Here is a 12,676-nt window from a genome sequence, read left to right on the forward strand (position 1 = left end):
TTTAACCACACAGATGGTGAGCGGAGCCGCGGTGGGTGACGGGTAGAAATTAAAGGTTCTGCAGTTGGTGGTGATTCTACCAAGACCTTGATGTCGAAAGATACTAACAGAAATGATGGAATAACTTACCCCATGCAGCCAATAGTTACTGCCCATCGCCCTTTGGGAAGATTTACTGTCCATTTATAGAAAGCCTGTGTCTATAATATGAAAAAGCTGCTCTCAACTTTCCCCTCAACCTTTCAAAAGAAAACTGTATCTAGGCCTTCTAGATGCAAAGAGGTTGCTGAAGTATGATAAAGTCAAGTTATAAAATAACCTATCTTGTAAATGCCCTTTTTTCTTTTTTAAACCATAGAAAAGACATGTCTTCTGGAAATGATATTTCTAAATGAAGTTGTTTGACCACCTCTAGAAGCGACCTCAGTAGCCCCCAAGGTCCACATTTGTCCAGTGGGTTAGAGGACATGGAATGGGTGACACTGAGGAAGTAAAGCAGGTTCTAGAGCAGATTGGCCATCCTTAGAAAACATTTCCATATTATAACCATTGTTTTGTGTGTACATTTTATTCCTCACTACTGTATAAATATAGTTGACAATAAGTACTTTTTGGCAATATCTAGTCTTTCTAACAGAGAAGGCAATGGCAACCCACTCCAGTACTCTTGCCTGGTAAATCCCATGGACGGAGGAGCCTGGTAGGCTACAGTCCATGGGGTCGCTGGGAGTCAGATACAACTGAGCAACTTCACTTTCACTTTTCACTTTCATGCATTGGAGAAGGAAATGGCAACCCACTCCAGTGTTCTTGCCTGGAGAATCCAGGGACGGGGGAGCCTGGTGGGCTGCAGTCTCTGGGGTCGCACAGAGTCGGATACGACTGAAGCAGCAGCAGCAGCAGCAGTCTTTCTAAATGTTCTGAAGTCCTGATATATGTTAAAACTAGAAGTAGTAAAAAGACATTTTGTGAACATCTTTATGTTAAAATTCCTTTGAAATATTGTTGGGGCGGGGGTGGTTGTGGCCAAACCAACCTCTTTGAACATTGCATTCATTGTATCTATGTACTGGTTGAAGGTTGGGGTGGCAGGGGAAGGAGGAAATGCAAAGAGCTCGGGGCAAGACTAAGCACTGTGTTTTTTATGTTTGTGAATTTTATTTCACTTTGCTGTGTATATAGTGTATATAAGGGACAAATGAGTTCTAATTTACAACATATAGTCTTTCTAGATGTTAAAGAGATTGCTAGTGTAGGACAGAAATAGTGTTAGTAAATTAATACATTTTGTACATTTTGTGTGAAAATTTCCAGGGAAGATTGTCTTCTGAAAAATTGAGCTTTATTGGCTTCTGGGTTGGTGGAGTGGAGAGAGATGGGAAGGAGGTTGGTCTTAGGCTAGAATGCCTGTATTTTGAAGATATTTTCAGATTATAACTGTTTCATATGCACAGTTTATTCAAGACTGCTCTGTATATAGCGGACAAATGAGGTCCTTATTTGAAACATCTAGTCCATCTAGATGTTTAGAAGTGCCTGACATAGGTTAAATGTAGAAATCATAAAATATCATTTTGTAAATATCTTTTTGCTCAAATTCATAGGAACTATTGTCTTTGGGAGTATTGAATGTTAAACCACCTCCATGAGCAAGTATACTGTTGTCTGTATTTGTTCTGTGGTTTGGAGGAGGTGGGAGAGAAAGAACTGCAAAAGGTAATATGCCAGTGTGTTCATATCTGGACATATTCGGACCAAACCATTTTCTGTATGTTATATGCATTTTGTTTGGTGGTGTATATAATGGACAAATGAGTCCTAATTTTGCAACATCTAGTTTCCAGATTGAAGGCAGGAGGAGAAGGGGATGACTGAGGATGAGATGGTTGGATGGCATCACCGACTGAATGGACATGAGTTTGAGCAAACTCCAGGAGGTGGTGAAGGACAGGGAAGCCTGGCATGCTGCAGTCCATGGAGTCACAAAGAGTCGGACACTACTGAGCAACTAAACAATAACAAAGCCTCTACTTTTGTAAACATCTTTTTATTAAAATTCCTGTGAAATATTATTGTTTGAGGCGGGTGGCCAAACCACCTCTTTGAACACTGCATTGTATTTGTGCACTGGTTGAAGGCTTGGGGTGAATGAGGCTGCCAGTGAATGACAAAGTAGTCAGTAAAAAAATTAACACATTTTAAGTAAAATTAGCACATTTTGTACACATTGTGTGGAGTACACATTGTGTGGAAATTCATAGGCCAGCTTGTCTTCTGTAAATGACTTTTGGATATGAATTTGTTCAGTCACTCTAAGCATTACACATGCCTGTACTTGTCCACTTGATTGGTGGTGGAGAGAGGAAGTGAGGGAGGGAATCGTTCAAGCCAAACTGGTCATGTTTAGAAGGTACCCTAGATGATAAGCACTGTTTCGTGTCTTCTCTTGTGCTCATCCTCAGTCGTGTCCAACTCTTTGTGACTCTTTGGACTATAGCCCACCAGGCTCCTCTGTCCATGGGATTTTTCAGGCAAGAGAACTGGAGTGGGTTGCCACTTTCCCCTCCAGAGGATCTTCCTGACCCAGGAATCAAACCCACATCTCCTATGTCTCCTGCATGGCAGGTGGATTCCTTACCTGATGAACTACTGGGGAAGCCCCCAAATAATTATTATTTCTTGTCTCGTTCAAGACTTAGATGAGTGAAGGTTTATTTTGCAGTGCTGTGTACACAGTGGACAAGTATCTAGTCCACTTTTACAAGTATCTAATACAAGACAATATCTAGTCTTTTAGATATTTAGAATTGTTTGATGTGTTGAAAGTAGAAGTAGTAGAATAATGCTTCTTATAAATAGCTTTTAAAAACTGATGGGAAGTACTGTTTTTGTAAATGGGATTGTTAAACCTCGTCTCTAAACAGTACACTCTGTGTTTGTCCATTGGGTTGAAGAAGGTAGGAGGGAATTGCTGTATGTGTCACATGTATCTCATTTACCTTTACTGTATATATTATGTATGTACTGGACAGATGGGTCCCAGTTTTACAATAGCTAGTCTCTAGATATTAAAGAGGTTGCCAATATATGATAGAGTGAAGTTGTTCAGCCATGTCCGACTCTTTGTGACCCCATGGACTATCCATGGAATTCTCCAAGCCAGAATACTGGAGTGGGTAGCATTTTCCTTCTCCAGGGGATCTTCCCAACCCAGGGATCAAACCCAGGTCTCCCACATTGCAGGCAGATTCTTTACCAGCTGAGCCACAAGGGAAGCCCAATGCATGATTAAAGTGGAGTTAATAAATTAATATGTTTTGTATACTTTGTGTTATAATTAACTGAAAGGCTGTCTTCTGAAAAGGAAATTGTAAATCACATCTAAGTGAAACATGTGAGTATACTCCACCCACTGTTGGATAGATGGCAAATAGGAGGAATTGGGAGAAATGAAGGGTTCTAGGCTAGAATATTCCTTCATAGAAGACACTTGGATATAACCATTGTTACATGTGTGTAGTTTATTCAATACTACTGTGTATACAGTGGACAAACAAGTCCTTTTTTGAAACATCTAGGTTTTCTAGATGTATAAAAGTATACAACCTATGTTGAAAGTAGAGTTAAAGTAACACCTTTTAAGTATCTTTTCTGTTAATTCATGGTAATGGTTGTATTTGGGCAGCGGAATTATTAAACTTGAGTAAACTCTCCAAGAAAAGTAAGTTAATTGGATGGTGGGAAAGCAGGGGCAGGGAAAGAAGTAGAGAGAAGCATTCTATGCCCATCTTTATACAAGTTCAGACTATATAACCATTATTCTCTTTATGCATTTTAGTGAATACTGCAGTGTTTTAATCATAATTTTGCCAATATCTAGAGACCTGTTGCCATTTTCGTACTTTCTGAAATTTTTGTTGCTAAGAAAGTCATTTTTTACCTTCCAGATTGAGTTGGTGTAGTATATTCTTAGTTATCAAAATACTCATAGCCTTGGGACTTTGAAATGGTAAATATTCATGGTGTATGAAAAACACAATACATAACTAACTGTATGGTCATCCAGGTCATTGCATCTATCAGTGGTTCAATTCTTTTTACTGCTGTGTAGTATTCCATGGTATTGATATATTATAGTTTGTTTACCTATTCACCCACTGAAGGGCATGTGGGTTGTTTCCATTTTTTGTGTTGTTTTTTTTTTTGATATTATGAGTAAAGCTGCTGAAAACATTCAGGTTTCCATGTGAAAACAAGTCTTCATTTCTCTGGGATAAATGCCTAGGTGTACAACTGCTGGGTTGTACAGTAGTTACATGTTTAATTTTTTAAGAAACTGCCTGTGGCCATTCTGTTTTATCTTCTCACTCCCAGTATAGGAGTAATCCAGTTTATCTGAATTCTTACCAGCATTTCATGTTGTCAAATGTTTTATTTTTTTAAAAAAGCTATTCTGATACATATGTAATAATGTCTGATTGTGACTTTAATTTGCGTTTCCCTAACAGCTAGAGATATTAAGCCCATTTTCATGTACCAGTTTACCACGTGTGTATCCTCTTTAGTGAAATAACTGTTCAGCTCTTTTGTTCATTTTCTAATTGGATTCTTTGTTGTTGTTTTTTTTAATTGTTGACTATTTTGTTCTTAATATAAATCCTGGTTCTTTATCAGCTACAATGGTTTGTAAATATTTTCTTCCATTGATCTAGGTAGTAATACTACATTTTGGCTATGTAAGTCTTATATTAGGTGGACTGATTCCTTTTACTCTTATTTTTTTTCAAAATTGTTTTAAGTATGCTGTGGCTTATACCTTTTGACATAAATTTTAGAATAATCTTATTTAATTTACAAAAATAAAACTTTGTAAGAATTTTGAGTGAAATAAATCTATAAATCAACTTGGGCCCAGCTTTATGCCCCACTTGTCTCCTAGAATATTGAAATCAGAAGATCCTTGACTGAGAAATCACAGCAGCACAAATAAAAATACCTAAAAAATATCATCAGGCAATGAGATAGACCAGCCACATCTCTTTAAAATTAAGCTCATACCTCTTTTCCTTAAATATGAACAAGAACCAACAAGGATCACCAGAAATCTTAGAAAAGTCTTTATTATGAAATATCATGACATAAACAAGACAGAAAACAGTAATTCAAAAAGAACTGAGACAATGCAAGGGAAAGAAAACCACACCCCCTCCCCAAACTCTATTTATATGCTGAGAGACAAAAGAGAAGATGTTGCATCTGAAAACCAGGGACAGACTGCTTTAAAAAATTATAAATTAAGGAACAAAAAATATCTCAGAGAAAGAGGAAAAACAAAACTACTGAGAGATTTGGAATGTAAGTTCAGGTAAATCTCCCAGAAAGTAGGGCAAATGGACAAAGAGAGAAAAACAGTTAGTCTAATATCTGAATAATACATACATATACAACTTTTTTAAAATTATAAATAAAAATTAAAACTTAAAAATACCTTTTGGTTAAAATTGTATAATCTCTAACATAGTTTTCAATATTCTTCACAAAATTACCCATTCTTACCTATCCCCTAGAGCCATACTATAGTCAAGAAGGCTGTTTAAAATCAGTCCGGGATTTATTAATTCATTCATCTATTCATTAATGGAATAAAATATACTAAATTTCCACTACATACCAGTGGTAATGTGGGACACAGCACAGAGGGGAAAAATACATCTATACCACCTAAAATTTTGTTTCAATTATTTAAAAAAATTTTTAAAACACAATAAAATAAACATTCTGATAAAACTATATTCACAAGATCCTATAGAAGCACAGAAGTACTGCATCTAACCTAGAAAATGGTAGAAACTGCCAACAAATGCTTTAAGGAAGAAATGGAGATTCAAAGGAGTTTCCAAGGTCAACTATGTGTTAACAACCAAAAGGAGAAAAAAGATGCTTCAGGCAGAAAGAAGAGCATTGACGAAAGATGTGAAGTGATAGGTGAGCACACATTCACCGTTTACCCATTCAAGTAACAATGTTTGAGTCCTAATCACATGTTAGATGTTAGACCTTAGAGTGGTAAAGTCAATGTCCCTTCTCTAAAAGGAGTCTTACCTGCCAGTAATGAGAAGCATAAGAGAGGAACATCAAAGTTAGACTCAGACGTCAAGATAGATTTCCTAGATGAAGATGACCATGAAGAATAAGTAAGAATTAGCCATATATCACACTAAAAGAGACACAAAAGAATACATGACAAGATGTAGATGATTAAGACAATAGATACACAAAGAAGGACCAGGTTTAAAATGAAGGAAAGAATGTAAGGTAACAAATACACCATAGCAGTATTTTCAAACATCATTAGAAAATAAATTAGAAAAAAATGCCAGTGGCAAGGATCTTGAAAATCATTCTCAAACACACAGGAAAATAAATAGATGAAAGTGGCTGGAGTAAAAGTAGATGAACAGAAATAACTAGCATTCATGAAAAAGAGGACAGAACAAAAAGGCAAAAACCAGCAGTAAATGATATAATAGAAGAAAATTTTTCCTATAATGAAAAAGGATCTAAATCTGTACAATAAAAATGGCCACCATGTGCCAAGAAAAAATAAAAAGAGACTAATATATAGAAACAACATTGTAAAACTCTTGAGAGAAAAAGCCTTCCATAGGCAGCAAGGCAGAAAAAATACGTTATCTACCAAAGAAGAGCCCCCCAAAAATAGCCAGCCTGAGAGGTCTATGAGCAACACTGTATGCCAAACTTGTGGATAAAAAACTTCTGAGGCTTAAGAGGGAAAATTTGTGTCTCAGGAATTTCATACCCAAATAAGCCATTCACTGTTTATGTGTGAAGTCAAGAGAAAAACATTTTCAGATATAGAAGGATTCATAAAGTATAAGACCCACAACTTTTTCCTGAAATTAAGAAAGCTATAAAGTCTTACTGCTTGAAGTGTGGTCCACAGACAAGCAGCATTGACATCACCTGGGAATTCATTAGAAATGAAAACTCCTGGGCCCCACTCCAGACCTACTGAATCAAAGTTTATATTTTAACAAGATCCCTAGGTGATTCATATGTGCATTAAAATTCCACAAGCACAACTCAAAACATAGCCCTGCCAACAAAGTGATGATTCAGAAAGAAGAACTGAAAGTACTGACAATGAACACTGAAATAATATATGTACACAAACTCAATTAAGTTTCGATGATGGTTTGAAATATGATTATGAAAGAAAAGATAAAAAGGGGATAAATGCTGCCAATAAATTGAGTATAAGATCCCAAGTTATAATAACAAAATCCCACTGAGTGGAAATGAAAAAGAAAAGCAGAGAACATGCATTGACTTACAAATAAGAAGAGACTGGTATTTTATTATTGGCATTGATAGTTATAAAGCAACTGTTAAAGTATGATTTTGAAACATCTTAAATTTAATCATCAGAAATATAAAAACAAAATGGCTCAGCAAGTAAAGAATTTGCCTGCAATGCAGGAGACACAAGAGACTTGGGGTGAATCTCTGGGTCAGGAAGATCCCCTGGAGAATGAAATGGCACCCCACTCAAGTATTCTTGCTTGAAAAATCCTATGGACAGAGGAGCCTGGTGGGCTACAATCCAATGTGTCACAAAGAATCAGACACGACTGAGAAACTAAGCATGTATAATTTTGAAATTACCAGAGGTAAAGTTCAGCAAAATGAAAGAATGAAAGATTTTAAATAGAGAAGGTCATCCAAGCACATATATTGAACTCTCTCTCTCTTATAACTACCTAGTGAAATAACCAACAAAGCATATTAATAGGTTAACATCTCTACATCATAGCTAAAAATTCATAGAGGTTATACACAAGCCAGAAATTTCAATATACATATGAATAATACTGAATTAAAGGATGGTACACGAATATGCTATTCACTTACACAAAAGAGAAGCCTGCAGGAGATGCAGGTTCAATCCCAGGGTCAGGAAGATCCCCTGGAGGAGGAAATGGCAACTCCAGTATTCTTGCCTGGAAAATTCCATAGACCAAGAAGCCTACAGTCCAGAGTCATGGGGTCACAATGAGTCAGACAAGACTGAATGATGAGCATGTGCACACACACACACACACACACATCTCTTCAAACAATGCTTACATCCTATTCTCTATCTCACTTTTCCTTTTAGGACTCCAATTATACGTGGTTTAGACCTTTTCATCTTATATCCATACCTTTTCATCCTTGTTCTATGTTCGTTCATTTCCCCTGTGTAATTTAGCCTGGATATTTCTACAAATCTACACTCTCTTCTGCTGTTTCTAATCTGCTGTTATGTCCATCTATTTACTTTATGATTTTAGTTACCATTTGCTTCTATTCTCAAATTCCCATATAATTCCATTTTATGGATTCCAGTTCTACAAGGTTTTTTTTTTTTTTAATACACAGGTCCTAGGACCTATTTCTAACTCTAGTACCTATTTCTATCATCTGATTTTCCTCTTGTTCTTGTCTCATGGTAAGACTGGTAATGTTTTATTGAATTATTGGCATAATCTATAAAAATTTGTATACTCTCTGGTTGGTGTCATCTTCCTCTAGGATGTTTTCTAAGCTTCTTGGAGGCAGTTGAAACAGCAACAAATTTCATTATTCAAGTTAGGGTTGAATTAATTAAGACTGGGTTTCAGTCTTTGTAATATCTAGTTTATTTAGGATTAGATTTCCCTTTCTCCTAGGGTATAGCCCTTCAAGGATACAAACTATCACCTGAGGTGTTTACCATAGATTTGAACTCCAATTTTTATGTCCTAGGAGAAGGAAATGGCAACCCACTCCAGTGTTCTTGCCTGGGAAATCCCATGGACAGAGGAGCCTGGCAGGCTACAGTCCATGGGGTCACGAAGAGTCAGACACGACCAAGCAACTGAGCACACACACACACAAAGTCATGGAAGCACTCTCCTCCTCCTCCTCTACTCTTGCCAAAATCTCTTTTTCTGAGTATGTACAGAGAAGGCAGAAAAAGCTGAAGAGCTGCCCTTCCTAACTTGAAGCCCTTCCAGTAGCAGCCAACCACAGTTAGGAGAGAGAAGACACAAATTCACACTGAGATAGACCACTTGGAAAAAATCATATTCTAGGCAGAATCAAAGCACTTTTTGAATACAGTAACAAGCATGGAAGCATTTTGGTTGTATGACAACAAGATGAACATGTCCATTCATGGTCCTTAATATATTCCTCTAATTCTTTTTAACAAATACAAGTACATACCATTTTTATTTTTTAATTTTGCCTTTATCTCTTTTGCCAGTGGATAAGTGGAATTTATGGTGTTGAACTGATCCTTGATTTGAATAAGGACCATTTATACCAGTGATTCAAATGGAACCTTGATCAAAATTTTGAGGTTAAGTAGTCTCATCTCCTCTATTCTTCCTAATTATTGCCTTGGCATTTATCACAGGATATATTTTGTATGGGGGCAGGGCATGAGGGATGATGCCAAGGAAATATAAAATGCTCTAATATATGGGGTTTGGCTTTTATATTCAGTTGTTGGTGATTGGGGAAGTACACACCACTTTTAAAAAGTAAAAGACAAACACAAATAAACCCCACTCTTTTCCTATTGAAAGTGAAAGCGTCAGTCACTTCCAACTCTTTGGGACTCCACAGATGGTAGCCCGCCAGGCTCCTCTGTCCATGGAATTCTTCAGGCAGGAATACTGGAGCGGGTTGCCATTTCCTATTCCAGGGCATCTTCCTGACCCAGGGATCGAACCCAGGTCTCCTGCATTGCAGGCAGATTCTTTACCATCTGAGCCACCAGGGAAGCCACTAAATATTTAGACATTGCAGCTGTTATACCACCAGCACAGTACTTCCGAAAGCCATGAAGCCAAGTTGTCTTCCCAACACCGCCCATCCAAAGGGGCTGACGTCCCATGGAGAAGAGCAGATAAAGCTGCCACTTACCTGCCAGTCAAACATCTCCGCAGAGAATATGAGGCTCCTCCCCCACAAGTCCTCGAGCAGTCACTCCAGTCTCCCCAGGCGTCCCAGTTGCTATCTTTCTCTTCATCTGAACGAGTGTTTCTTGAGGTCTGGAAAGTGGAAAGCACAATAGATTATCGACAAAATGCTAGAGATATCCCAAAGGCTTTCCTAGTTTTCCCAGACTCTTAGTCTAAGCTATTCACAAACACTAAAGTTGCCCGAAAGTGCTTTGCTTCAGCATGGTTACATCAAACACACACAATAGTTAGGGTTTTAAAAAATATATTTATTTATTTGTTTGTCTGCACTGGGTCTTAATTGCTGGTACACGGGATCTTTGATCTTTACTGGGGCATGTCGACTCTTAGTTGTGGCATGCAGGATCTAGTTCCCTGACCAGGGATTGAACTGGGGCTCACTGCATTGGAAACACAGAGTCTTAGCCACTGGGCCACCAGGGGAGTCCCACACATAAGATAGATTTATATGGAAACTAGAGGCACATGAATACCTTTCCACTTATGAGGGTTTTATCCAGATGGCTTCCTAGCTCAGATTTAAATGTGATATTTTATCATTTCAACATTTAAACACATTGGCTAAATATTAAAAATAATATTTATTATTATTAATTTTTTATAGCTTACATAGCAGGGTCCTAGCTTGTACCTTGGAGAAGGCAATGGCACCCCACTCCAGTACTCTTGCCTGGAAAATCCCATGGATGGAGGAGCCTGGTAGGCTGCGGTGCATGGGGTCGCAAAGAGTCGGACACGACTGAGCGACTTCACTTTCATGTGTTGGAGAAGGAAATGGCAACCCACTCCAGTGTTCTTGCCTGGAAAATCCCAGGGACGGGGGAGCCTGTGGGCTGCCGTCCATGGGGTCACACAGAGTCGGACACGACTGAAGCGACTTAGCAGCAGCAGCAGCAGCTTGTACCTAAGGCATTCTCACCTCTGTCTGTCATATAGACTGGTGCAAACTTCAAGGAAACCTTTGTGCATGGGGTTTTGTGGAACCCCCTGAGAGAGGGTCCATCCCAAGAAGACAAAATAGATAAAGCTTCAGGGTCCAAGAAAATAGAGAAAGTTCAATTATGAATACAGTTGGTTTAATTTGTATTCTGGACTTGCCACCATTGATTTATATCAATAGTGTGTGTGTGTGTGTGTGTGTGTGTGTGTGTGTTTGTGTTAGTTGTTCAGTCATGTCCGACTCTTTACAACCCCATGGACTGTAGCCCACCAGGCTTCTCTGTCCATGGGATTCTCCAGGCAAGAATACTGAAATGAGTTGCTATTTCCTCCTCTAGGAAATCTCTCTGACCCAGGGATCGAACCCAGGTCTTCTGCATTTCAGGCAGATTCTTTACTATCTGAGCCACCAGGGAAGCCCTTATATCAAGATACGTTAGAGAAAAGAGAACTGGGAGAGTTTAAAATTTTTTTAATATATAGATGGATATAGGCTCAATGGTAAACAATCCATCTGCCAGTGCAGGAGATGTAAGAGACATGGGTTCAATCCTTCAGGAAGATACCCTGGAGAAGGAAACGGCAACCCACTCCAGTATTCTTGCCTGGGAAATCCCATGGATACGGGCACCAGGTGGGCTACAGCCCATGGAGTTGCAAAGAGTCAGATACAACTGAGTGACTGAGCATACATACACATAGAAATGAAAAGAAATGATGTGTATTACTTAAATAAAATCACAAAACTTTACAAAGAGGACTAAAGCAGACTCAAAGAAATGGAGAAACATACCATAGTCCTAAATAGCTGGACTCAATACTGCAAAATGTTAATTCTCTCCAAATTCATCTATAAATTTATAACAACTCCAATCAAAATCCCAAAAGGAGGTTTTCTGGACCTTAACAAATGATTCTAAAGTTCAACCAGTGGAGTAAATGTCTACAAGAGCCAAGAGAAAACTGTAAAAGATGGGAAATTAGAAGGAAACTGCCTCAGTTAAAAGAGTATAGAACTGTCATAGCAATAAGCATTCATATCTATTAAGTTTTCTTAAAAAGCCCAGAAACAGACCCAAGTATAAGAACTTAGTCTAGAACCACAAGCCAGTGAGATGAATGGTTTAAAAGAAAACCATAGATAACTTCTTCACAAGATACACCAAGATTAATTCAGATATATTCCAGAAATCAATATTTTAAATGTTGAAACCATAAAATAGTAAAAAGTTATAGACTAAAAGTCACACAGACTTGATGTAACAAAGATTGTCCTAGATATATCAACCAAGGTAGAAATCCTAAAGGAAAAGACTAACAGATTTAATTACATTAAAATGGAAACACACATAGTATTTTGTATCTCACCTATAGATAAAGGGTAAGTATGTGAATATCCAGGTTTCCTAGGTGGCTCAGTGGTAAAGAATTCGCCTGCGAATCCAGGAGACATAAGAGACGCAGGTTCGATCCCTGGCTTAGAAATATCCCCTGGAGTAGGAAATGGCAACTTACTCCAACAGTCTTGCCTGGCAAATCCCATAGACAGAGCCTGGCAGGCTACAGTCCATGTGGTTGCAAAGAGTCAGACATGATTTAGTGACTAAACACCACCAACAAATGTGAATATCCACACGAAAATGCAGCAATAAAAGCACAAGCATATGGGCTGGAAGAAAACCACCAAGATGCCTCTAAGGATG

The 12,676-nt window shown here is 38.0% G+C and overlaps 1 protein-coding gene across 1 annotated transcript in view; it reads right to left on the reverse strand.

The window, feature by feature from the left end:
• Nucleotides 1-12,676, reverse strand: part of ADAMTSL3 (ADAMTS like 3) — a 309,610-nt gene that overhangs the window by 241,049 nt on the left and 55,885 nt on the right. The window contains exon 3 of the mRNA XM_068990959.1: nucleotides 9,976-10,103. Within this exon, the coding sequence (XP_068847060.1) occupies nucleotides 9,976-10,103 (128 nt within the window). The remainder of the gene's footprint in view (nucleotides 1-9,975; nucleotides 10,104-12,676) is intronic.

Source organism: Capricornis sumatraensis, chromosome 19 (genome assembly GCF_032405125.1).
Source record: "Capricornis sumatraensis isolate serow.1 chromosome 19, serow.2, whole genome shotgun sequence".
Classification (NCBI taxonomy): domain Eukaryota; kingdom Metazoa; phylum Chordata; class Mammalia; order Artiodactyla; family Bovidae; genus Capricornis; species Capricornis sumatraensis.